Raw genomic sequence first — 27,996 nt, forward strand, 5'->3', positions numbered from 1 at the left:
TCAAAACAAACAAACATGCCCTCTTACTCTGACTGTTTTGGGGGTTGTGTTGAAACCTGGCAACCCGTATAACACCCTGCACGGAGAGTTGACAGAAGCAACATCGTTTCTGTGAGCTCACATTATTTACAAGGAAACATTGCCTCGCATAAGGAGAAAACTCTGCCACAGTGAGTTGACTGGGTCTACAACAGCGGCATGCCCTATTCGTGTAAGTCGGAACGCTTGTGACTTATTTGCTTCTTTGCTCAGAGTTTATAAAACTGCTAGATAAGTTGGCTAGCGGGAAGGTTAGCTTTAGCTTGCTAGCCGACCTGCTAGCGTATGCACTGACGTTAGCCAACGCAAATGCTAGCGTCATGATGTTTTTGTTTTGAATAACACACAGCTAGCGAGCAGCGCTGTGTGCCGTGGTTAACATCAGGCCCTTTGACAGGCGGGACGGCGGCTAACGTTGTCTGATGTCAGTTTGCAGGTGGATGTTTTTATTAACTACAAATGTGTCACCGTTGTCGCGGACTGCATGTTAACACAGAGCTGTCGGTGAGCTAGCGTTAACTAGCGAAAATGGTAAACATCACACAACATTGGTAAAGGCCTGACTATGGAGTGAATGGCAAATGGCATTAAAGCTGCGCAGACAAATTGTTTACATATTTCTATTAATAACGCTGGTTAATAACGCTCTTACTGTGAGATAACACAACAGGTAATTAGATATCAGTGGCTGGCTGTGTTATGTGGGAGTGTAGTTAACTATTGTCAGATAGGTTAATTAGTTACATTTGAAGAGTAACCCAATGATTATGTTTATGTGATGTGATCTGTGAGGTTATGTAACGGTGCAAAGATCAGGTGTTTACAAGGGTTCACCAAGGTGGGACATTGTCTGTTTATCTTCCTGCCTGACTGTGTGTGTGTGTCTATGAGTTTGTGTGACCTCACTTAGCAAAGAATTGATTGGGGTTATTGATGCAAGGCAAGTTCATTTTTGACATCTGGCTTCTTTGTTTCCATGATTTCTTTTGTTTAATGTTACAGGTTACATATTATGTGGTAATATATGTTAATGTACAGGCCCTATTGCAAGGGTGGCTAGATATCATCACCTAATCTTATCAATACTTCAACACATTTAGGTGTACATTATTTAGGTTGACTAAATGAATAATGAACGACAAGTATCTTACTGAAACTATGTTACAGGTAGTGAGGAGGAGACGAGTCCCTTAGGCTCAGCTCTTTTTCCACTTAACCTTATTCAAAGAGGGGAATTATGGCCATAATTTATGCTGAAGGTGTTTGTGTCTGAAGGTGTTTGAGTGTACCATGTGACTGACCCTTAATTTGATTCTGTCCGGGTAGCATTAAATAAGCAGTTGCTGTTGGAATCTGCAGTGCCCAAATGAATGTGTGAAATTTTATATTTTCAGAGTTTTGCCCTGGTAATTTTGTTTCATTGTATTACTAAAAAATCTCTAAACTCCAGTGAGTAAGTATTTTTTCTAGAAAATGATCAGGGGGTTATGAAGTTACATCCTGTCCCTGTCTGTTTTGTTTTAGTTGAGGAGTCAGACCTATCCTCTTGACTCTGTTTACATGAACTGTGGAAAATAATCATTTGACCTGTAAATGAAATGTAAACATTTGCTTAATATTTCCATTGTCACACTTGCTAAACTATCAAGAGTTAGGCAGTAGGTAGGAGAACTTGAAGTGTATTCAAAGAGAAGTTTCATTTGCTTGTTTAAATAATTTTCCTGTACGAAGGCATTACAATATTAGTGAGAATTCAGAATGAATATATTTTAGCATTATGAAGTAGCACATACTGTGCTGCAGGAAAAGATGTTGGGTTCTGTTGATATGTGCTATAGTTCCCCAAAATACATAAAATACATAAAAACATTATGTTGCTCAAACAAGCATGACCATATGGTGTTATGGTGGAAGCGAAATGCTGACTCTCTGCATGTTGTGCTTGTGTTGAGGATATCTTGCTTCACCATGGCAAGTGTAGGATGGGAAACATTGGCACAGAGAGGCGGAAGCTCCTGGTGATGCCAGAGGGAATTTGTCCTTCTCTCTGTGTGAGCTTTGTTGGCACAATGTGTGGTTATTCAAAACAAAAAATAAATAAATAAATAAAAAAGAGAAACACAGTGACCTCACTTTCTATAGAGCAGTGATGATGCAGACACAGGGGCTCGGGGCAGAGCAGCCTGAGCAACCCTTGGAGATGCAACTCGTATTCCTGTGATTCAGAGGGTGAGGAAATGATTAATGCTCTAGAAGTGCTTTTATTGAGACAATGAGAAATATTTGTTTACTGAGAGAAACGGCTAGAGGTTTTTAATGACAGACAAGCTCAATGGCAATTTTTTACCTAGGAAGGCCTTGTTTGGATCTGGACACAGTCATAATGGAATTTAATTACTGTTTTTCCTGTTTTCTTTAGGACATTCAGTATGTTGGCGTATTGGACCTGAACAGGTTGAAAACAGCTGAAGAGGCTGCTGTGTCAGTCAGGGCTTGAACCCAAGGTAGGGGAAGAGATGGGGAACACAGCCACAAAGTTTCGCAAGGCTCTCATCAATGGGGACGAGGTGCTAGCCTGCCAGTTATATGAGAGCAACCCACAGTTTAAGGAGGCTCTAGATCCCAACTCTACGTATGGAGAGTCCTACCAGCATAACACTCCACTGCACTATGCTGCTCGGCACGCCATGACACGTCTACTCAGGTCAGATATATGGTCCAGATGAAATCAAACAAACATTAATACAAGCATAGAATTAAAACGTAGACATCCAGAGTCCCTTAGGTTTGGACTCATTACTATCAGTGAGAGTAAAATGTTGCAGTGCTTCAAGTTATGTTGATCAATGAATTTATTTTGCCTCTCATGTGGCACCTGTTCAGACACCAGGTGTACATCTCTTAGCAATCTTGGTGCTGATCAGTCAGTCCCATCTAGTACTGTATTGCTACATTGTAATAATTTTTTTCTTTTTTTTTGTCTATATGTTTCTGTCCCATCTGTCTCTCCACATAGCCATCTGTTAGCAGGAATGCGACATGCTGGGCTGAATAGGATGGAGCTCCAAGAGCTTCCCATCCCACAGGCTAACAACCCTGCATGTGTTTGCCTTTAATCGTCTCAGACCCTATCTTTTCTTTGCTAATTGGATGCTTGCTCAGTTTTGGTTTTCTGCATGACCGTAAAAATGCCAGGCATGTGTAAAATGACAGCAGGTAATGGTAGAATCAGTTGGAATCCGAAATTGTATCAGTTACATAAAGTATCCACATTCTGGGACTGAGACTGTTACTAATTTGTATTAAAATTACACTGAGGTTCAATTTACATTTTCACACAGGTCTGTACTATGAAGTTCTGTAGTATTCTGAAACATACTACTTAAAATGCTCTGGCATATACAGTTATACTAAAATCAATAACAGAAACAAGTGATTTGTTGTTTTTACTTTTTTTGGTTTGTCAGATGATGTAATTGTTTTCACGTGTTTTACTATGATGTAAAAACATATTAAGGCCCCCAAATAGACTTACAAGTTAGAAGGGGGGGTGTAGGAACAAAACAACGTAGGAAAATTTGAAAACAATAGTAGGTTTCTTTTTAGAGCTAAGCCAAAATAAGAAGTTAACTTAAATGTGTTTATCTGCTCCCTGCACAAAGCCATGTCCAGTGAGCAAAAGTTTATCAACTGTTAATCCTGTCTTTGTCTTATTATTTTAGGTCTTTTCTCCTAAGCAAAGATGGAAATCCCAACAAGCGTAACGTGCACAATGAAACATCTCTACACCTTCTCTGCATGGGGCCCCAGATCCTGACCTCAGAGGGGGCGCTGCAACCTCGTATCTCACGGCCATATGAAGACGAACAGCGTCGTGCAGAATGTCTACAGATCGTTCTAGCATGGACTGGAGCTAAGCTGGACCATGGAGAGTATGAGAGGGCTGATATCAATGCCATAGACAACAAGAAAAACACCTGCCTGCACTATGCTGCTGCTTCAGGCATGAAGACTTGTGTTGAGGTGAGATTTCAAAATCCTATTGGGTATTTTTCATTCTGGGCTAACATAAAATATTCAGTAGTATGACATACTAGGTAGAGATCAAAGGCTCCATCAATGTAAACTGAAGAGGCTTACTAAGACAGGGACCAATTTGAGTGGAAGGAAGATAAAAGGGGCTAGGGTAACCCTGATGTTTACACAAATGATTCAATATCTACCCTTTTGTACTATGAATATTTGTAGTTTAGGGGCTGGTGTGTGGCCTTGTCTTAGATCCAGTCATGACCCTGACTAAGGGATAGTAGTTTGCATTCTCATATCAATTTTATTAAGTTTGATCAAAGCTCTGCTTGGATCTAACATGGTGCATCTTTCTTAATTCTTTGGGTAAGATGCATCACACATTACTTAAGCAGTTTCTGTGTGTGTGTCAGTATTTGCCTTTGTTAAGACCTGAGTTTAGTTTTATAATATATTTTGCATATAATCTTAATTCTCATCATGATGGATTTTGTGTAGAACTTGAACATTTATTAGATGGATTTAACTATGGATGCACTACTAAAACTGGTAATTGCAAGTGATGAGGATGATCCTATGATATTTATATTTAAGTTATATTAATTACATTAATGTAATAATGCCATGTATACACTAAATTTGAGGTTGAATTGTGTATCATAGAAATAGTGTTACTACAGTGTTTTTGTAATCCTAGGTGTGTCAAACTACATATATAGTAAGTGTGCTTTAGGATATGTTACTGTTTATTTTATGCTTTTATTTTCTCTTGTTCAGTTGCTGGTGCAGAGAGAAGCGGACCTGTTTGCGGAGAATGAAAACCGTGAGACTCCATGTGACTTTGCAGAGAAGCAGCGCCACAAGGAGTTGGCCCTGTGCCTAGAGTCACAGATGGTCTTCTCTCTTGCCCCTGAGGCACAGGGTATAGAGGCAGAGTATGCTGCCCTCGACCGAAGAGAGGTACAGAATAACATACCAAAAGCCAGTGGGTGTACAGCTTTTAGTTTGTCATGATCAACTGGTGTCACTTATGTGTCTGTACCAAAGATCCAACACTTTCGATTGTTATTGCATTTTTAGAAAACTCTTTTAAATAAGCTACGCTAGATAGTATAGGGTAACTACAGTTACAGAACCTAAGCTTTAAGCTACACTTATTGAACAGAAGAGACATTTTTTGTAAGAACCGAAATGGTTTCAGTCATAGTTTACAGCTTTGTAGTTTCTTCCTGGAACCAGGCACTATTTGACTAGAGTTTTGAAATATTGCAGAAAATCTTCTGGTCAGTCCACCACTTCACATTGCAAATGCTTTGGTTGGACATGCTCGCACGCACACACGCAAAAATTAGTCTCAAAGTAGTCATAAGGCATGCGACTCATATCATCATTGTCCTGTTAACTCATTGGGCCTGTATTAGTTATGTGTCAGCAGTTATCTATATCTAATTTAATTTTAATACTACTTTCCTTTGCTCCATCTTTCTTACACTCGTTCCTTTTGTTCCTCCTGATCTCACCCTCTGTGTCCCTCTGCTCTTATATTACTTTTCTTTGACTACCTGTTTTTTCGCCTCTTATTTCCCTTCATTCCCTCTTCTCTTTTGTCCATTTGCCATTGTCCCTTCCTCCTGCCCTTACTGTTTTCCTCTCCTTTGCTGTCTTCTCTAGCTGTACGAGGGCCTGCGGCCTCAGGATCTGCGGAGGTTGAAGGACATGCTGATAGTGGAGACAGCTGACATGCTGCAGGCTCCTCTCTTCACTGCAGAGGCACTACTACGTGCCCATGGTACTATTAAACCCACACGGAGACACACTCAGTTGTACACATACTATTGTCTGCTGGTTCTTAAAATGAGTGGCACTGGGATTGTCTAGTGTTTGGAACAACATTAAATACACTGCATGAGTGAACTGAGTATACTCCTGTGCAATATCACCAAATTGTTAAATAATTGAAAATTGTATCATCTTACAATAATTGTAGTCTTTTTAAGTTAGATTGCAGTCCTTTTAAAATACATTATATAGACATTACAGTCAATCCATTGTGTACACCTATGACCACTACTGACAAAACTTACTTTATTGGCAATTTCCAATGAACTGCATAATCAAGGTTCTAAAATAATGCAAAAACCACAGCTTTCTCAGGTTTGTCTCAGGTTGTGTCAAATTTAGCATGACTCCACATGTAAGAAATTGAAGAACTAAGAAACCAGACCTAGTTACTAGTTATGTAACCTTGCATTGAAAAACAAAAAGGTAAATGCTTTTGACTTGGCACAAGAAATATCTGTGGAAATTGGTGCTACTGAGAGTGTATGAAGTGATCCTTTACAGACAGCATCCAAGAAGAAAACAATACTCACAAACAGTGCTGAAGAACATGGAAAATTCCAGATGTATATTATTGGTAGCATAACCTTTGGTCCTGAGGCTCTCGAGCAGAGAGCAGCTGAAAGATGACAGATCATCTCTCCAAAGACTTGTGCAACACTGGTATTGTCCATGCCCAGGAGGATTGAAACTGTCATCAGAAATAAACATAATCAATATTTCCGAATTATAAGAGTGGAATTGCACCAATGAAGGATGTACTGACTTGCAGTTCATTCTTAAATATGGACCTTTTGTTATAGTTTAGTGAAGCATAATAAGGTGAAAATGTCAAAAAAGGCACTGAATTTAAATTCTTTTAAAAATCTTGAAATTTTTAAAGGTTTCTAACTCTTGTTTCCTCAAAAAGTTTTACCCTATAAAGTAAACCATATGTTACTGTTTGTAAATAAATCAGTTATTGTTTTATTTAATAGTATTGTGAACAGATGAGTTCATGCTACACTCCAGTATTTTATTTGCAGTCAAAGACATGAAATGTAAGCTAAAAGAATTTCACTTGTTTCACCTTATTATTGTCACAGGCTCCAAATGCCATTTTACTGGACTTTCTTGTTTGTTTATATTTCTAATTATAAGCTACGTAGCATCATTTCTGTCAGTCATACATAAGTATTGCCATTCTGATATCAAGTTATTCACTCATAAAGAATATTTGTAAATCTATGCAGTAAGTCTTAAACATAGATGCTTGCTTTTGTGTCACTTACCACACTGGTTTCAGGCAAACAGTGTGTCTTTGCATTTAAAGCCAGAATGAATATAAACTATGAGATTAGACTCTAAAAAGACATGGGGTGTAAAATTTGTATCTTCTTACAGTTACAGATGTGAGCAATGATATATATGAATTTAAAGCCAAGTTATAAACCTTGTTGATGGTTGGATCAGACAGAAAACAACAAATGCATTCAAAAGACATGTGACCAATAGGCTAAATTATTGATCCTGCTGAGGAGAGTCAGTGAATTTCCACAGAAATTAATCAGTTCATCAACCTTATTTTTTGGTTTCAGGTTTATGAAAACCTTTAGCCCACTTTATTTAAATTAGCTTTGTTTATGTTTGTAGAGAAAACCTCAAAAAATGTGTCAAAGTGTGGGGGCTGATATTCTGTCTTAAAATACTACATCTCTAATTCAGTTGCCTGAGTGACTGGCTGTACAGCTGTGTGTGCTACATATTAGACATACTTTTGGGAACTTGAAGGGGAGAGCATGGCCCCAGAATTGTGCTATATTTATTCACCTCTATCATGTGAATGCTGTCTGTTTAATAATGATGAAACATTTCAGGATTTTTGTTAATCTCGAAAAGAAGGGTTTTGGGACTTATGTATCATTTATTTCTTGTTCTTTACCCACATATTTCCAATTTCAGTTTTCTTATCACAGTTCTTGCTTTCCTGATGAACTGCCAGGCTGTCAATCTTTTTAGACTTCTGATAATTTCCGAGCTCGTTTTTGACATTTTACACTGAACACGAAGACTTTTAATTTCAGAGTCCCTTTAATGGCCAAAAGCATGAAGATAGGGTCGTAGTCATTGATGAGTTTTAATTGAATGAAGATGAGGGAAATTGGTGCTATATTCATTATCTAAACGAGGCCATTTAGTGTCTGAGGCATTTTGTGAAACGTGTCTTGAGGCTGATAATGGCCTAATTGCACAGTTGACCGGGTCAGAGTTTCTTATTTTAGGAGGTTTTTTTTTTTTTCGTCAGAATGTCTGGTCTCAGACACAGTCCAAAAATCATTCAATATTTATACTGAGAATCTCTTAAACCTGTTCTTATGCTTGTGTGAGACTGAACAGCTATTCTAAAACAGAAAAGCAGATGGCCGCAGGTCCATATTGTTGAATGTTTGAAAGGCTTAGGTGGTCGTGTTGCCATTGCAGTGGGATTTATGTGGGCTTTGGTGGATATAGTGTTGTGCTCACTAGTAGGTTCAAATATAAGACAAGATGGGCTGAACAAAAAGGTTTTTATTTGAATACCTTTTGTGTGGATGAAATGAGAGTTTATGTTACACATTTTTCAATAAGCACCTTTTACTACATTGTACATTTCTTACAGTAATATTCTCCCTTTTATCCTCTCTCATTTTATTTTTGGTTGACTGTCATCCAGATTCATGCTTCATACTTCACTGTCATGTGCTCTTTACAAAACTTAGGTTTCTCATTTACTTTGATTATGTTTCTCATTGTGCTTTTTAGTATATTACAAATTATTATTACAACTTACGTGTTTACGTTTTTGTATCAGATTGGGACAGGGAGAAGCTCCTAGAGGCCTGGATGAATAATGCGGAGGAATGCTGCCAACGCTCAGGGGTACAAATGCCCAACCCACCTCCAAGTGGCTGCAATGCCTGGGACACCTTGCCCTCGCCCCGGACACCGCGTACGACTCGCTCCTCCATCACCTCCCCAGACCAAATCAGCCTTATAACTGCTGATGAGGAGTCTTCTCTGGTGAGAGATGTCTTCAGGTTCCCTCTCATACATTATTTGTTAACAACAATTAAAAACAAGAGAGAAAAAGAAGTGTCACTTTAGTAACAAAATACACGTCCAAAATCTAGCATTAAGATGTCAGTCTGCAAAACTATATTACCAACTTTGTAGCATGCTAAATGTAAGTAAAAAATTATATTTGCAGTTGTGACTTCTCACAGTTCAGCATGTGCAAAAATACATTATCATCTATCTGTATCTGTTAACAAGTATGATAGTAAGCTTATCTGTATAATAAGTGCTGTGCTAGAAATTAGTTAATACACCTGATGGTGTTGAAACTTTTCCGCTTTTAAAGTAACGCAGCTGCCTGTTGGGAAACAGTTTTTGCCAACTTGGCAGATGTTTTATTCGAGAGTGTTTCAGTAAGTGAACAAAACTATTGCTAGATAACTGAAGATGATTGACTTTATCAATTATATGTTGTGTTTATTATTCTTGTTGTGGCTCTGAGAAGGCGTGTCTTGAACTGCACTGTGTCAATCGACCGGCTTTACTCAAGGGCCAGTTTAAAGGTTATAGTTGATTATATTGCATTCTGCTCTTTCTCAAATCAATACTTACATTGTTGAAGTACACTGCCTCCTTTATGTCTTTTGTGAGTGCCAGTCTTTCAGTGTAACAAGGCACGTCTGTTTCTAAGGGTTTGCCTGTGTAATGTGTTCGTTTCTGTGGGTGTGAGAAAAACGTCTGACAAAACAGTAATCTGCAAGTCATGTGTTAATGAGAGTTCATCATCTCGTCCTGGTTTTTGTTTATGCATAAATGGACTACGGACTACAATTGTGTGTACTGAGGCACATTTACACTAAGTCTTTTTCAAAGACTCTGGGTTTTCAATCACAGGGTAAATGCTAAAATTGTGTTGAATTTTAATAGAGTGCTTTTTGGAAAATTTTAAGTTTTGAGTTTTAAGAAATGCTCAATATATTTAATAGGTGGCTTTATTTATATTAATAGTGTTGAATCAATTTACACTGTAGCCTTAAGCCAAACTGTATTTTCTTTTACTGGTCTTACAGTGTGGTATCTGCATGTCTTCCATCTCCGTTTTCGAGGAACCTGTCGATATGTCCTGTGGCCATGAGTTCTGCAGAGCTTGCTGGGAAGGGTATGCAGTTTATTTGGTTTTCAGATTCCATGGAATGGTCAAGGTTGTCCTTAATTTTTTTCCCACTATTTCCCATGCATGTTTTTAGGCATGTAGTGACTTGCTGTCTCAAACGTATGTATGCTTCCTTAGGTTTTTAAATCTAAAGATTCAAGAAGGTGAAGCTCACAACATCTTCTGCCCAGCCTTCGACTGCTACCAGCTAGTTCCTGTGGAAGTCATCGAGAGTGTGGTGTCTAGAGAGATGGACAGGCGCTACCTGCAGTTTGACATTAAGGTAAATGACAGGAAAATCACAGTTGTGCAGATTGAGAGCCTTCTACACAGAATAGTAAAATTGTATGGTCTCCATGGGGGATGAACACATGATTGCTGCAGTTCAATTTAAATGATATTGAAGAGCACAAAGCACCCAACAGCGATAGAAGTAGAGAGATATTCTTGGACATGAAAGGCAATTTCTGGTAGCGAATTGCCAGATTTCTTACTTTGGGTATGTACATACAGCTACATGCTGGTATAGACCAGTGTGAATCGACACAAAGTACCAAAATGCTTGATACAGCTCTTCTTCAGTGCACCATGTTTTATTCACCACTATCCTGTCTTTATCAAATTGCCACATGCCATTATCAAATCAAAAATGATAGTCACTTTAGTTTGTTTTTAACACAAGCATTTCTCACCTATGACTCCTCCTTATTTGAAAAATCTATCAAATCACCAAATGGGGAGGAAGCGAAGAAGAGAGAGAGTGATCGGCCATGAGCAGGCTTCCCCATGGGCAGCGCATTCTCAGCCGGTGAATCCAGAATATAAGCCCGCCTGATATTGATTTGTGTTCGGGCTTGTCTCTGATCACTCTCTCTCTTTCTTTTCTTCACTTCCTCTGACAAAACCCTCTTGGGTTTCTTCACTGGCTCTGCCATGGTGTTGCTTTTGAGAGTTCTGTGTAAGATTGTTTCGTCTTATAGTTAGCTACTCACGCTATGAGTAAAACGTGATGTATGCCGTAAAGTAGGTCTCACTCTTCCGCTGGCAGCTGATCCGCAGGGCTGAGTGATCCTACCCGAACATGAAAGTTACATAGTGCTGTTGCAGCTGATGTGAGGCCGCTCAGGCTGCAGCGGCAGTAGAATTATTTTAAAGTCTACAAAAAGCTACATAGTGTTGCTTTAACATGATCTCATTTATACAGCATAGATACAGTCATTATATTATTATTTTTTATTGTTGGGTTTAGATTGAATTATGTGCAAAATAGGACAGCATTGTAGTTGGCTGACTGATGGTCTGCGCTTAAAAAGGAAAACATGCACAGTGTAGAGGTTCTACTTTGGAAAGAAAGACCACAGTAAATCCCACAAAAAATACCTGTAGTACTACAGCAATAGATTGTTGAATTGCTGATTTGAACCTTCTACTTGTTACAGGCATTTGTAGAGAACAATCCAATAATCCGCTGGTGTCCAGAGGCAGGATGTGAAAGGGCGGTGCGACTGAATACCCAGGGTCCTGGGACTGCCACTTCAGACCCTCTAAGTTTTCCTCTCCTTCGGGCTCCTGCTGTAGATTGTGGGAAGGGCCACCTGTTTTGCTGGTAAGTAATCAGTTTTGGACTTTAGTTACTGAAAAAGGAATATGGCAGCCTGTCTTGAATTTGCCAAACAGAAAGCAGAGAGCATGAGGAAAATCATTTTCTCTGCTGGTAAGACAGAACCTGAGCTGGTGCATCAGATCACCAAGCACTTTGGTAAAAACTAGGTACTGCAAATGATTTGGCTAATACCAATCTTTTATCTAGCTATCGAGCTCCTTGCTTTGATTAATATTTCCCAAGATGTTGAAGTATTCCATCAACTTGTAACAAATGTCTAAATAGTTTAAGATTTAAGTTTAATAATAAAATATGGAAAATGAGAAACAATGTTTTGTTTGTATTGGATTTCTGCTCTAGTTATGGATAGGCCATAAGTGCATGTAGTGTGGTTCTGTTGGATTCATTTGACTATGGCATTGACTGACTACTGGCTGTAATGGAACTGGACACTGGTGCAATGTTTTTCATTTCCTTGACATAAGGAAGCCACACAGTTAAAAGGCAAAATGGGCAATTTGTAATGGTTTTGTTGGCATCTCTAGGTATGTGACTGTGTGTTCATCATTTGTCTTAATTTCATGTGTAATGAAGAGACAGAACATTTATTCTGAATAATTCAATACAACTCCTGCCTTGACCTGTGCCTTTTGTATATTCCAGGGAGTGTCAAGGTGAGGCCCATGAGCCCTGTGACTGTGAGACCTGGAAAATGTGGCTACAGAAAGTGACTGAGATGAGACCCGAGGAATGTAAGTATTGCTATTTATTTGCTTATTATAATTTTGGGGGTATTTCACCTTATAAAGTCTTTAGCATTCTCATTTAAATCTTGAATGTCATGCTATTTTGATAAACAAAATGTAAAATGGTTTTAAAGAATAATTGCAGAGTATATATATTTTTATCAATTCTAACAGTCTTTATATAAGTAGAATCGTAGTAAACTACCTAATGTTGAATTGCTATGACAAAGAATTTGGTTTATTAGACATTTCCTTTACTAGCCTGCATTTGTTGGGTTGCATTCAAGTGATTGATTTGGAGCTAAATTGCTTGGAACTCAACCACAGTAATTACAAACTGTTTAGCGCTAAACCAATTAAAATCCACCATGCTGATGATAAATTATTAATTAAAATGAACAACCCACTCATTGAAAGTGCACAATGTTTAGAAGCAGTAATTGGACTGTGGGCAACCTAATAGATGATTTAAGGTAGCCCATGTGCCACTTCGTTGACGTGACAGTCGAAAGATAAAAGCAATTATTTTGTTTTGGAACTATCTTCCCCTTCGATTTCCCCAGATTCTGTTTTATCGTGGCATTTTAAATGGTACATCAGAGGTGCTTTGATAATAGCCAATTATTCTGTTTGTATGTGGGGGTGGGTGCAAGACCATCTTGGGAAATGTTAGCAAAATATATAAGCAATGCACATTAGTCAAGCAGGACAATTTCCCACTCAGTGCAGTGGTCTGTTTAGACACTGTGGTAATAGCCATTTTCATTATGCCTTTATTTGTTCTGTTTACCCCCCCCCTCCTCTTGAAGTGGCTGGTGTGAGCGAAGCTTACGAGGATGCAGCCAATTGCTTATGGTTGCTCACTAACGCCAAACCCTGTGCCAATTGCAAGTCCCCCATACAGAAAAATGAGGGCTGCAACCACATGCAGTGTGCGAAGGTAAGTTAGGCTGAAAGGTGTCGCATACTCGTCTTATTACTGCACTATGTAATTAGGTATCTCAGACTCTATTCTGGCCAGTTGGTTTTTTGGTAATGAGTAGATTGTTTTCTGATTGGGGAACACTACTTGAATGAACATATATATTGGACACATACTGTTGGTTATTACAATTAAACTGCAAAAGTAGCCATTAGAATTTAACTTGGAAAACATTTGAACACAGGTACAGTGATGTTTTGGCCTTTGGCCTAGTTAATAGTTTAGCGCACAGCACAGGAATCGGTTTAATGTGTTAAATAAATGTTTGTGGAAAACCTGCAAGCAGTTTAAGTTTAACAATGTTTCATCTAAAGTGACATGCAATTTGAGGAGCACAGACATACTGTCAAAACATTATTTTAATTCAGGATATTCTGTGAGCCTTTTTATTACACAGAGATAAAGCCAAAATATCATCTTTAAATACAAGCTATTTCACAATCTATCTGTAGAGGGCTTTAACATTTTTGGACACTTGTCTAGCCTTAAATAGCCTTATATATCATTAACCTTAAGTATGTTGGTCAATCCAGCACCCAGCACTTCAGTTTTTTGAGGTGTAGTAAACATAGTAGCCTAAAGGGGCCACTATGGCTCTTTATCACAGAGATGTACGCCAGGCATCCATTCATTCACACTTGACTGTTTTCCTGTAAATAACCTGTTGTATTTGTAATGGCCATTATGGGTATCAGTTTGCTAAACTACAGCCTAGATCCTTCAGGTCTCATAATGTGTGAGGGCTGCTGGGTTAGAAAGTTCAGCGACTGTTAGGAAGGAGGGTTAGGGTTAACATATTTCTTGTGTCTGGGCAAGAGGTTGCATATTGTAGCTTCTAAGTGGGACTTGAGTTTGTGAGTGGTATGTCAATGTTGCCTTCAGCTAACTCTAACAAAGGATTCCACTGGTTTTAATGGTGGTTTAAAAAGGAGTAAATATACAGTAAGTTTAACAGCACCTAGACAGTTGTTATGACTTACACAGAAAAGGCTGCTGCTGTCTGAAACCTAATCCATTCTTTACAAACAAAATAAAAAAAGTAGCAGCTAATTAAATATTTTTCTGTCAGGCAGGTTTTGTTATGTTGTGGCACAATTCTGGATTTCTGTGCCTTATTTAACTTTCAAATGGTTTGCTCTTCGTTATTCACTTTTGGGCAGTTCTTTGCTCCTGAACTCATTTAATATCAATTGCGAAATAACAGATTATGAAACAGGTGAACTTGTGTTAAATTGCTAATAAACTTGTACTACGGTGTTGAGCAAATAGGAAGATTTCTTGTTCTAGTGAAGGTAACTGTAGCTGTGGTGTTTTAACATAATTATGAAGCTGAAAATGGGGGCTTATGATATCGTGAGGTTCAAAAACGATCCATCAAACAGCTTGACATCTTAAGGTCTATAGGTAGTTATGGCTTCTTTTTTATGGAGATGGATACTACTTTCTTTGGATAATACAGAGATAATTGAGATTTTAATAAAAGACAATGGTGGAAGCATGAATGTAGGTCTAATAATCACACAGCACTGCTGGAGGGCAGGCCATGAAAGGAGCACAGTGCAGTCATACAACCAGGCTACTTTTGTCTTTGTGACAGCCTTGTCACTGTTTACATTTTTGTTGAAGTGGCGGGTTAGAGATGGAGATTAGTTTGGGAAGAATAGAACAGTTTTCGCAAGCTGATAGGCCACGAAGGGCTCAGCCTCTTGACCTGTTATTACCTGATAAGAAATGGCTTTGCCCCTGTTGCTTGGAAACACGAAACACGTGTTGCCAGGGAACATTTCTTTGCCTTTTTGCTGTCATTTTCTTCCCTCTGGTGTGCTTCACACTTTTTTATCTTAAGTCTCTTCATTTCAGATGCTGTCTTTTGGTGTCTCTCCCTTCTTCCATTCATTCCCCTTACCATTTTGTATTGATTTTCTCAAGTGTCATGTAAGCATAGTGTTTCAAGGTAACAGAGCCAGGCTTTAAGGTTTAGTGTTGCTTGGCCTAACTTGTCACCCACAGAAGCACTTGTGGCATGGGGAGAGAAATCACTTACACCCAAATAGGCTGCAGATTGGAGTGACTGTAGTGTTTTGTTGTTCTATAATACCCAGTGGGACTTGCTGATCTCAGATGTACCCTGAGTGCCTTCTAGTGGCAGCAGGTTGTGAGGTTTTGCCACAAGGTTTAAACTACTGCCTGTGTCCCCTTTTAAACTTTTCCTAAGTAAGGGATCGCCAATCTTGGATTACTAGGAATGGGGCTCATAAAGATATCCTTCACTTAAAATTTTCTTATTTTGAGGGCAGTGAAAAGTATATATAAACGTGTTTTTATTAAGAATTTATATCCTTATAGAGCCATATCTGACATCACATCAACTGAGTTGTGAAGTTTTTTCATCTTTTACTTTGGGGGAATAATCAAGTGAAAATATAACTGTATGTTATGTTTTTGGAGCTGGATTATTTCATATGCCATGACCCAGTCTTGTTTCCTAGCAGGTGGAACAGATATTATTGTATTATTTCTATGATGCTATCCAGTTCTTGATTTTGCAGTTACTTTATGTATTATGTCTGTTTAATGGGCTATCTGTGGGTCCTTTAAAAAAATCTTAAAATGTCTTCAATACACTTTTACTAATAAAAGGCCTAAAAAATATTAAATTGTCCTAAATTGAGATTGGACGGGTCTTGAATGTTTTTTACTCATGTCACCACAAAAATTTCTGTAGTCTTCCTGACTGTAGAAGATTTTTTTTGGTACGTGCTGCATCAGTTTAACTAACCCCTTGTCAAGTGCATTTGCTGTGGTAATATGTATGTTATGCGCTGCACATGCTACTCTTGCAGTGTAACCACTTGTCTATACTGCAAGTGTAGACGTAGCATCTTAGCGTGTACAGGGCTGATTTAAACTCCTACAGATTAGACATACAGTACCAGTCAAAAGTTTGGACACACTTTCTCATTCAATTCAATGGTAAAGTGTGTCCAAACTTTTGATCGGTAGTGTACATTGTACTACACATTTGTTGTACTGTTGATTTTGAACGGACACCAGTGTGTTTACTAGAAAGAGTATATTTACATTTTTGTTTTTTTGTATTTCCATTGCAAGTTTGGTCTTTAATTTCATTTTAAGTTGTATTAAAAGGTTTAAATGAACTTGATTGTACTGGTAATAACCCTGATTTCCATTCTCTCCCTATAGTGTAAGTATGACTTCTGCTGGATCTGTTTGGAGGAGTGGAAAAAGCACAGCTCGTCAACAGGAGGCTACTATCGTTGCACTCGCTATGAGGTCATCCAACAGGTGGAGGAGCAGTCAAAAGAAATGACTGAAGAGGTATACACACATCCAAACTGTAGTGGGACATTTTTTAGTAGTGTCAAATCCCCCCCCCCCCCTTTGGTGGGGGGACTGCAGTCACAGCACAATGCTACAACTATTGAACTTTGTTTCATCACACATTTAAGTATCTGTATATTTAAATATTTGTATAGTCGTCTCACGGCTCAGATTGGCTTGTGTTTTGGTTTACTTTATCAAACAGTGTGATTATCATAAAAATATAAAGATTGTATGCAGCTACAGTTGGGTTTTTCCCTCGCTGCTCTATTTTTCTCTTTCTGTGTACGTGTATGTGTGTTTTGTTTGCTTCTCTGTCTCCCTAATTACCCACATGAAATCTAGTTCTGCAGTGCATGACTGGAAAGTAGTTTTAAGTCAACAAAGACCCAGTGGACACACACAGACACACACACAGGCTAGAACTAAGCAGCAGTGGAAGACATATCGAGCATGGGCATAAAGGGCTTGGTCAGATCGTACAGTGCACTTGATTGAAAAAGAATCTCAGACAGGTGGCTTTATAGTTGACATTTAGAGTGATGTTTTAGCAAAAATAGAATATAGCATTCATAAATATATTGTCAGTGTGCAATCACTGGAAAATACCAACCGTTTCATTTTCTTAATCGTAGAATAAGCCTTTAAAATCAACATGTTTCTACAGTAGGGCAGAACGGACAAACCAAACACTGGCTTCCTCAGGAAATCCTGAGGGGATTTCAGGGGGGTGAAGTGAGAGTGGTGCTAAGAAGGCTGTACATTTTCAGCACTTTGAAATTAAGTAGCTGACTGATTAATGCTGATTAATAGTGATTGCACATTGAAAAATGAAGACAGTGTTAGGGCTTCAGTCATCGATATGATCTCCTGGGGCTGTGCAATATGGAAAAAAAAAAAAAAAAAAAAAAAAAAAATCATGATATAAACCAAGTTGTGTGCATCAACCTAACTGACGTGCTCGAACTCTCTTCCAGCCACGTGATTTGCAGCGCAACTCTATTTTCATTATCATTGGCTGTTCATGCTTTCTGTCAAAGCAATCACAGAATGAGTTGTTACAAAGTAATATCACAAGTGGGTGGTAACCAAAACATGTGCTAAACTTGTGCCTCGCTGTTCAGTTTTATATTTCTGCTCTGTGATTGGCTGGAGGACCTGTCCATATCGAATAAAAAATGGCCAGCTCTTATTGACCTTAATCTTACTGCGATGCAACATAAATTCGATATTTGGCACAGTCCTATGATCAACAGTCAACACAAGCCTAATTATACAGACAGCCAAGAGCAATACTTATGTTTGTGTGTTTATACATGAACAAGAATGTACTTTTGGAGTTTATGGAGTTCATATGAGTAGGAACACACATGTACACAAACACACACACACTACCAAGGAGCCATGCACAATTGATTTTACCAACCTTCATCCAAAGTCTAAAGAATTTTCATTTCACTGGCATTTATTCCAGTCACAGGTGCTGACTGCACCTGTGGCACTTTTCACTTTGACTGCTGTTGGCCAGAGTGCACCGGAATACCTACACTCATCTGTTAGGGGCAACAACATGCTCATGAGTTTATTGACTCTGACTGGTGTCTTAACATGGTTTTGCAGGCAGAGAAGAAGCACAAGAGCTTTCAGGAACTCGACCGATTTATGCACTACTACACACGCTTCAAGAACCATGAGCACAGCTATCAGGTAAACAGGTCTGGCTTTGTTCTAGTGATGCCTGTTTTGCATAGTGTACAGACAGTCAATGCAGTTGGTGTAGCCAGTAGGAATTTGTTATCTAGTGTAAAGCTGGCACAGGGCTTTACAGGTGGGTATGTTCTCTGAAGCATATTTTAAAATGATGAGAGTACAGTATTTCTATATTCTGTACAGCAACAATATTACTGGCGACTTTGCTGTTTATTTTGATGATTGGAACTTGTTGTGGCAGCAGTGACAAACACTAGAGTGCCTTGATTAAAAAAAGTCTGCTGATCCCACCTTCATTCATTTTGTCTCTTTTTTTGTTTTGTCAGACAGTCTTCTCAAATCATTTTATAAAAGCTTAAATAAAGACTTACAGCTCTTGTTTTTTTCACCATAGCTGGAGCAGCGCCTGTTAAAAACAGCCAAAGAGAAGATGGAGCAGCTCAGTCGAGCCCTGAGTGAAAGTGAATATTCAGTCTGCTATATCAGTATCAGCCTAACATGTTTAGACACATCTTAGTCTTATTGAGCTTTGGGAAATAGTCAACAAGTAGAAAAAAAAACACAGAGGGGGTTTAATAATGTATTAACTACAGTGGGTTTTGTTCACATTCAGCAGAAACACCCAAGTTATAAGAAAACCCTGCTTTGTGAAAAAGCTTTGTCTTGAGTTCCTAAAACCCCATTTGTATAGGCAATTATAACTGGTTTAGCATTGCAAAGTTTTGTTGTGATGCACAAAACTCAGTTTAAATCTCCATAATTGTGGCTGCCAGCTCACAAAGAAATAGAAATGGCCATAACTCAGTAGTCATGAGTTTGGCCTATTTGAAAGTTTGCCCGATTCTTCCTGAAACATACAGTTGCAGGTTTTATTTCTTAAAAGTTGCACTTGTGATTAACTATTACTGCTCAGATGCTGATACCAGTCTTGATATGGATGAAAATTATAATTATTCTATTGTAAGAAAGTGACAAATGTACAGAATTGTGCTGCCTTTACCTGGGACTATTCAAAATGTACAGATAAGTTACTACTGTGATAGATCTTTGCTTAAAATGTGCATTCAAGTGACCAGATAAAAATTTGAGAATGTTACTTACCTCAGAAGCTATTAAAAGATGACAGTTCATCAAAGAGCCTCTCTTTGCATCAAGTTAGACCCCAGAGATATAATTTAAATCACTATCTACCATTTACTTATCATTTTTAGTGTTTTCTTAGAAGTGTAGGCAATTTAAGCTGGAATGAGGGATGTGTTTTATAAAAGTAAGGCAGATATTCATTTTTGTTATATGATATTCTCTCTTGTTCTCAGGGGAAGGAGGCCCACCAGACACTACATTCATTGAAGATGCGGTCCTAGAACTACTAAAGACTCGCCGCATCCTCAAGTGCTCTTATCCTTACGGGTTTTTTCTGGAGCCCAAAAGCACAAAGAAAGAGATCTACGAGCTTATGCAGGTTTCAGTCCCACTTATTGGGGAAAAAAGACAAATGTTCACAGTAGCCAGTTTTACATGGGCCAATAGGGATGTGAGACTAAAGCCTTCTACTTCATGATCTTCACAGTCTGTCCAAGTTATATTTGCACATCTCAGCTTTTGTACTTAAAGATTTATGTTTAGCTCTTATATAATTAATGATCACAAGCATAGACACAAAATGTACTTACCTGTCATTTTATATTTTGGCCTTTGAAGTACTGTTAAAGTAATGGGTAAGTCTCCCATCGGTCTGAATTTCTTAAGTGTTTGTAAAATACATACTTAGTAGCTCTAAAAATAACGTACACCTACATACACAAAGTTAAACTTTAAATTGTGTATTCATACACTAAAATCACTCATTTGCATAAAAAAATCCTCTCAGTCAGCTCTCTTTCTATCCTCAGACGGACTTAGAGATGGTGACTGAGGACCTGGCACAAAAGGTTAACCGACCTTACCTGCGGACACCACGCCACAAGATCATTCGTGCTGCATGTCTGGTACAGCAGAAGAGGCAGGAGTTCCTGGCCTCAGTAGCCAGAGGAGTGGCCCCCAATGACTCTCCAGAGGCCCCAAGGCGCAGGTAAAATATACACATGCTGCCCACCAGGTGTGTAAAACTAAAAAAAAAAAAAAAAATCAGCAGTTAATTACATTCTTTAACAAAAATCTCTCTCTCTCTTGCTCAATTATAGTTTTGCTGGAGGAACATGGGACTGGGAATATTTAGGCTTTGCATCACCGGAGGTAAAGGAATGAACCTTCATTTCAAGTAAAGGCTTGATGGCTAAAACCCCACATTTAAACAAAATGTATGTTTTATTTGACACTCCATGTTTTAGTCTAACAAATATCAGATGTAATAATAACATCAATACAAAAACAGCCAAATGAATAGGTTAATCCCTGCAGAAGATGATGTTATAATACACTGGCAGTTCTCATCAGCAATCACACCCTTTTTTAAGGCTGAAAGGAGTTAATCAGTGTTCTTGAAACACATACCTGTGATTGGCTGGACCTGCTGTGTGCCTACATTAATGCTTTTTTGATGCTAATGTAGGCACTACTGTTAAATTACATTTAATCAGTATGACTAATTACAGAAAACTAAGTCATGGTTATTTTGATAATTAAACTATGCAGGCCTACATTATAGCTTTTTTATGATGTAAATACATAAATCTTTTTTAATGTTGCTGGTTTGACTCTGGCTGTATTAACACCACTGACAAACCATGATGACCCAAAGATCACAAGGCGATTCCACACAGTGGAGCAAGCCAGATGGTTCATTTTCCCCTGTGCACCCAGTGCTAAGCAGGTTGCTCAAAGTCACTGCAAATTAGTAACAGGCGTTTATAGTTAACACTTACAGTCATAAAACTGTCAACCACATAATGGATTATTGACCTGTCTCATTTTTCTGCACAGCCTGATGCATGCCTACATGCCAGTCTGATAAATACATTTTGAAACTCTTTATTCTCTGTCTGCTCAGCACCATGCAGTGAGGCATAGATAAAACTTCTGTTTGAACAAATATTTTTATTATCCAAACCTACACCCAATGTGTTAATTTTACAATTTTTACAATTTCTACACTAAAAGTAACAAGCAAGAAAAACCTAGGTTGGTAGTTTGAAAAAGACGGGCCTTTCACAGATGTCAAGAATTTGTGAAATGAGTTCATAAGTTCCTATTTCCTAATCTTAAATATACCCATATATGAAGTAGTTTGACAAGGTAACACAAATCTGTTCGTACACTACATGGTCCAGGCAGGAAAAAAATGAAATCTCATGACATGCCGTTATAGTTATCTGCTGTCTCACTGGTGTGAAAAATAGAAAAATGACATAACAGTGATTTTTAGAAGCCTTTAAACAGCTTTTGTTTTGTTTTGCTACACTGTTCATCTTAATTAGAACTTACTAGCAACCACATTGGTATAGAAGCCACACGAAAGTAGTGTGCCTTATCTTCAAAAGAACAATTTATGTAAATTTAGGTGAGATACTTATCTTACCTCCTACAAGATTTAAATGACACCAAACCTATCTTTATTATACTGTTGTCAACAAATTATTCTAGGCCTGTGTATTTATATGAAGAACTTCACAATAAATCCTGCCACCAGAAGCTGACCACCAAGCCATTAAAAAAATGTTTTTATTTTTGTCCCATAATTAAGAGCTTCTGTCTCTCAGCTGCAGTAGTTAATGGGAACACCATAGTAATAATCAACGCCTGATGACATTGCCTCACAGGCACAGCTACAGATGGCCCGCGCTATGGTTCTTACAGTGCCTGCAAATCACTTCATAGTGGACTATTTTTAGAGCAGTGGACGCATGAAAGACAGAATTTGGGAATAGGCTTTTGATATAATGAATGTGGCTCAGTGACTTTTGCAAATATATGACATCATCGAATGGAGAATGTAACTGAAAATTTCACATGATATGAAAATGCTGGGAAATGTAATGTATGTAACTTTTACATGTTGGGTTATAATGAGATAGTAAACTTGCATTTACCACTGCCTTATAGAGACTGGCAGTGTCACTGAAAAATAACCCACCTGTGTATGTATATGTAGAATATGCCTAAACTTAAACTTGGCACATACTTTGTGCATTGTATTTGACATGTTATATGACTTAATTAGGCTGTATTATTCATTGTGTGATGCCATTATTTCATTGAACCACAATTACTGGCTCTCAGTCTCTTGATATGTATGACTCATTGCTGTCACCATTATTAAGGTGATACCATTGCATGAAGATAGATATCCTATAATTAGAAATGTGCTTATGCATACCCATCTGCTACACTGTAGTGCTTTTTTGTAATTTCATTTACAAACACTGTGCAAAACAGTCTATAATAATAGATTCAATAGATTCTACATAATTTAAACTCCCCTGAGTGACACTATGCCAGAAATATCAAATTAGAGGGTTGTTATTTTTCATAATAATAAAAGATACATTGCATAGTCCCACTGCTTCTAATACAGAAGACATCCAATAATGAAAGGCATCTTTTTGGTTGATTACATCTCGTGTGTTAAATTATTTCATACCTATTATTGACTAAACTTGGGTAAAATATGCATTTTAATTAATTTGTAATGTTCCAGTAAATAAATAAATTTATAAATATTTTTAATAACATTACTTTCAGTTTTGATGAGGTCTTCTGGTTACTTACTGAGGTAAATTGGGCATACTCACATAGTGTTTTCAAACATGTGATCCTCTGTCCTCGTTAGCTAATTTACAATTCCCTACCAGTGAGCACGTGTTCTGTTTGGAATCAGTCTAGACTGGAGCATAATGATCAAGGGCCTGGTCTGGAGATAAAGTGGTTGAAGCAGTCTCTAGATGCTATCTTTCTCGAAGCAGAAAACTCATCTTTGAAGCAGACTGTTTCACTGCTTTAACTGAAGTTAGAAGCAAATTCTTCTGGAAAATGTGATTAACAAAAGGTTTTAATCGAATTAAGTAAAATATACAACTGCAACTGCTCAGAAAGTGATATGTTAATGAGACTTGTGGACATAGTGTCCAACAGATATTAGAAAGACTTGTACACTTTAGTGGTACACCTGTTAATATATGTTTATAAAATGCTCTGTGTTGCTGTTTTTTAAGGAATATGCTGAGTTCCAGTACAGACGGAGGCACAGACAGCGGAGGCGAGGTGACATGTCCAGCCTCCGCAGCAATACACCTGACCCTGATGACCCCAGTGACAGTACTTTAGGTACTGCAGTAGAATTAGATAGGAATTAGGAAGAGTTTCTAGATGTAGTAATTAACAGTGGGTTAAATTTACATCCAGGTGCTGTTGTACATATTCAGTAGGTAGGTTTAATGACAGTATTTTGACTGTGGGTGTTTTGTCCTTTCTGTTTCTTCAAAGACCCACAGGATGTTGGAGATGGATGTAGACAAGGCCATCTGATGGTGAGTACAGAGTTGCCATTTTTATCTTAGTCTAGGGCTTTCAGCCTTTGACAGTTATCAGACTATGTAGAAACAGTAAAGTAGTAATCCAATCGAACTGGTTTCTGAAGGTCATTTTCTCCTTTTTGTTGCGGCTTGATTCCTGTGAAACAAAATTTAGCTCTACCACTTTTGGGTTAGATTTTTTAGTTTTATTTTTCTGGTAATGCATTTCTTCCTACTGTAATTTTGTGCACTTTTAATTATACAAAAACATAGTATTGAATCCACCGTATAAAACAGGACTACAAATTTTGATGAATAAGAAGTTTGGCCTCACTATGTCTGGCTAGAAAATAAACATGACTGTACATATGTACAATATAGGTACAACTGTGTTGTGCTTGAGTAATGGTTACTAGAAATTTTTTTTCTTTTCTTTGTGAATGGGCTTTGTGCTGACAGCCACAGACTGGCTGTGGAAGTTGAAACATACTGAGTGGCTTAGGTCACAGTTATTTCATTTAATTTCTTATTAATAAAAAAATATACTGTATCGTCAGCCTTGTCCTTTACTGTTAAGGAAATTAAGTATTAGAAACATAAAAGTTAAAATGTGACACCTGAAAAAACAACCTTGACAGAAGAAGAATATAGCATCTATTAAAAAAGACATTACTTGTAGGTAATTTCTCTTGCCTGTAGATGGCACACAGCATGTCTGCATCTGCAGTTCTAACCTGCTGCTGGTTCCACTTTCATCGTCAATATGTGGAGCAGGTTGGCCTCGAACTGCAGGTTGGAAACGCCTGGTGTTCTACAACTGGATCACATTGGTGTGGCCTAGTTTCAGGAGCTCTGCATTACTGACACTGTGTCATTCATGTTCTTGTAGGGTCTTGGTTCCCTGGATGATGACGATCCTAACATACTACTAGCCATTCAGCTGTCACTCCAGGACTCAGGGATGGCAGGGAATGGATCAAGTCATGAGGTCCTCACGAATGAAGCTTCAGTCGGTGCAATTGGCACCTCCCTGCCTTCAAGACTTGAACAGAGTGCTCCTGGTGTAGAGGTTCTCCCCAGAGCTTCCCTAAGCAGCTCAGAACTTTTGGAGCTGGGAGATAACATGGCTAGAATTGGCAACATCAGCAGCAGCAGCAGCCAGTATTCTGCTGTCACTGGTGTTTCCCCGGCCATACAGCACTGTGACGGTCACCACTGGGCCTACGGAGCCTCTGTGCCCATACCAGTAGCTCCAGGTGGCAGCAACTCATCAACAGGCTTCTATTCCTCCGCGAGTGACAGAATAGTCTCGACCACATGCAGCAGCCATGATCCATCCTCATCTTCTGCATTAGCAGCAAATGCTAACCTTCTGGGCAATATCATGGCTTGGTTCCATGACATGAATCCTCAAGGTATTACCTTGGTCCCTTCAGCTTCCTCTGACACCAGCTCCAACCTGGTTGCACCCCATGCAGGCCGAGGAGGGTGTCATCAAGAGGAAGCAGGTGCTATTGTGCTGCCTGAAAACAGGAAACCTCAGGAAGCGATAGCAGATGTGGGTTTCTGCTCTCAGCAACTTGTTGACATGGAAGAGGAGGGGTGTGCCATCGCCGAGAGGCCGACCCAGTTAGATCTGGTTGGGCTGGACACTATGGCGTTACCGTACATGGTGACCCTAGATACAAGCGCAGACCATGCTGAGCGTGGAGGCTCCAAGGTCGGCCATGTTGACACTCCACGATGCGAATCTGTGTCTGACCAGCTGCCCAGCACCAGCTCCTCTGAGTGGGAGGAGCAAGTCCACTTGGTATGATCTGACCGACTAGGAAGGAGCTTACTTGGAAAGGCCAAAAACTACTATAGGTTTCAAAATTAAATAGAGTCAAGGAATATATGTAGTATGTAGTAGCTGTTCAGGTGGAATGTATACAGAAGGAGAAATGGAGGGAGAAGTATATGGATTTGGACTCTTAGTCTAGCATTGCAGTCAAAGCGGTTTTCTGAATTTACTGTATTGTCATGTTTTCAAGGGTATGTCTCCTAAAATGATTCTCTACAGACAGAAATATGTTTTTCTGACATTCTAGAGGAAATAAGAGATTTAGAGACTTAGAGCTTAGTACAGGTATTATTTTCTTTCCACTGGAGTAAAGGCGTACTGTATGTATCTGAATCAGGGCTGAGGGAGATGTTTCAGCTGTATATAGTGAGCAGATTAATATTTTGTCCCAATAATTAATCTGTAGGGTACAGGCTGAGAGTTAATTTTCACTTCTGTCCGTATCTGCCTACTTTATAGGTGCCAAACACTGACTAGCAAAAGCACAGTTTGCAGTCACCAAGTGGTTCTTCAAAGCAAATTGTGCCTGCTTATTATAATCTCAATGACTCAGCTCAACTTTAATGTGGAAGTCTCAAGCCATACTTTATTTGGGATTGTGGCTGAGTGATATTTGCAAATTTCTAAAAGCTAATAGTGTACTATGTGAATCTCTAATTTAAGACCATAATGGTTGTGTGCGTTATGTAAAACATTTACATTCAGAAACAGTTTTGTTTGTTGTTCAGAAACAATAATTCAAACAAAGAGTCAGTGGCCAAACATTTCAAAATCGACTTGACAATGGTTTTTCATCTCAAAGCCTCAATCCCAGCACACTTTGCATGGAAAAAGTCTTCTGTAGCAGTATATTCTGAATTCCACTGCAGATGAATGTGGGCTGTGACTAAAGTAGAGTGCGCGTGGTCTCATTTCTAAAATGCAGTTAAAAGAGATAATTGGGCAGGTAACATTCAGACTTCAGTGAATTAATTAATCAAGCCTAAGTCACTGTAATTGATCTCTTTGTCTGATTGAAGTGTAATATAAGCAAAGCCTTTCTAGAGTTCTGCAGATGTGGACTGCAGGGTAATGCATGGGGAAAAAAACATGAATGTGTATTGCATCTCAAACACAGGGGCAGTCTATGTCTTTCAAATGGTTCTCTACACAGTTAGAGATACAGTGCCTTTATGTCAATCACCATTATTTAATTCTTTTTCACACGTTTTCTGAGTACTAATTACACAGTATTTACAGTGTAAACAAAACAAACACCTGTTACCTTAAAGTCATTTCGCTCACATGAATTTTATAGTGTGCACATATGACCTTTTTTCTCTTCAAAATATTTGTAGCATGAGGCTTTTTGTTGGTTCTAGTAGTATGTTAATTAATAACAGATTTTTATATGATTTGGTATAATGGGTATTGATTGTCATAATTGAAATCTTTCAAATCTCCCAAATACTTTTTTTTCTCACTAATTCTTGTGCAGTGGGGCTTTTCGTCCTATATGAAACAGCTGTTTTTTCTGTGGTTGAAAAACTAAAATCACTGTATTCTCTTTGGAATGAGTTGACCTACTGTATGTGTATCATATATCTTACCTAAAGACACTACAATGGAGGACAGTTGCAATATAAAGTAGGTATCTATTTGAAATGAACTGATCCATTCAAGAAAATGGATTATGAATAACCAATAAGAAATGAAACACCGTGTTTTACCGTGTTTTTACCTTTAAGACTTAGTTATGTTTTTGCACAGACTAATGTCTGACTGAAGTAAATGACTTTTCTCTTTTAGCAGACATATAGAGCCACATTAAACCTAAAAATAGTGATCTCATTGACAAATGTAATGATAAACATTGTAAGTTATAAATCTGTGAGTGCCATATGGTTAGTGGAGCTAACGTGGTTGGACTTGGTTAATCCAAATGGGTTAAACAGAGGAGACGGCATATGTTGCCCTTTCTGTGTAACAGTATGCGGTGCATGAAATGGATACAGTACAAATAAATGGAATTTGTACTTCCTTTGTATTTCACCTCTAATGTTCAGGTGATGTATTTTAAAATGGCATATAACATTTTGTAACTCATTCAGATTTTCTATTGTAAAGCAACTAATCCTTGAAATGCTGTTTGCACTTTCATAGTCTATACTTGATACATTCCCTCTTTATATGAAAACTGTTTGTTGTGTGACGCCAATAAACAATGTGTTGAATTTTATCTTGTGTTTGT

The 27,996-nt window shown here is 38.3% G+C and overlaps 1 protein-coding gene across 2 annotated transcripts; it reads left to right on the forward strand.

Moving 5' to 3' along the window:
• The first annotated feature begins 69 nt into the window (after positions 1–69).
• Positions 70–27,984, forward strand: LOC113122146 (ankyrin repeat and IBR domain-containing protein 1). Of its 2 annotated transcripts, none has more exons than XM_026293213.1 (20): positions 70–211; positions 2,459–2,743; positions 3,762–4,062; positions 4,843–5,025; positions 5,737–5,854; positions 8,735–8,943; positions 10,008–10,096; positions 10,229–10,373; positions 11,530–11,696; positions 12,357–12,445; positions 13,249–13,379; positions 16,626–16,760; positions 18,384–18,470; positions 18,868–18,934; positions 19,790–19,935; positions 20,366–20,544; positions 20,657–20,708; positions 23,624–23,735; positions 23,895–23,938; positions 24,813–27,984. In XM_026293213.1, exons 2-20 carry the CDS (start codon positions 2,556–2,558, stop codon positions 25,737–25,739), a joined length of 3,369 nt encoding a protein of 1,122 aa, XP_026148998.1. In that variant the 5' UTR covers positions 70–211; positions 2,459–2,555; the 3' UTR covers positions 25,740–27,984. The 2 variants fall into 2 exon arrangements, with proteins under 2 accessions (XP_026148998.1, XP_026148999.1); XM_026293214.2 differs by lacking the exon at positions 70–211 and adding an exon at positions 2,198–2,268.
• Positions 27,985–27,996: the final 12 nt, after the last annotated feature.

This window comes from Mastacembelus armatus, chromosome 16 (assembly GCF_900324485.2).
Source record: "Mastacembelus armatus chromosome 16, fMasArm1.2, whole genome shotgun sequence".
Taxonomy (NCBI): domain Eukaryota; kingdom Metazoa; phylum Chordata; class Actinopteri; order Synbranchiformes; family Mastacembelidae; genus Mastacembelus; species Mastacembelus armatus.

Coding starts and splice junctions, on each gene's coding strand:
- LOC113122146 (XM_026293213.1), top strand. CDS start 2,556: ATGGGGAACACAGCCACAAAGTTTCGCAAGGCTCTCATCAATGGGGAC. Junction 18,471..18,867: donor ACCATGAGCACAGCTATCAG/GTAAACAGGTCT, acceptor TTTTCACCATAG/CTGGAGCAGCGCCTGTTAAA. Junction 20,545..20,656: donor CCAGAGGCCCCAAGGCGCAG/GTAAAATATACA, acceptor GCTCAATTATAG/TTTTGCTGGAGGAACATGGG.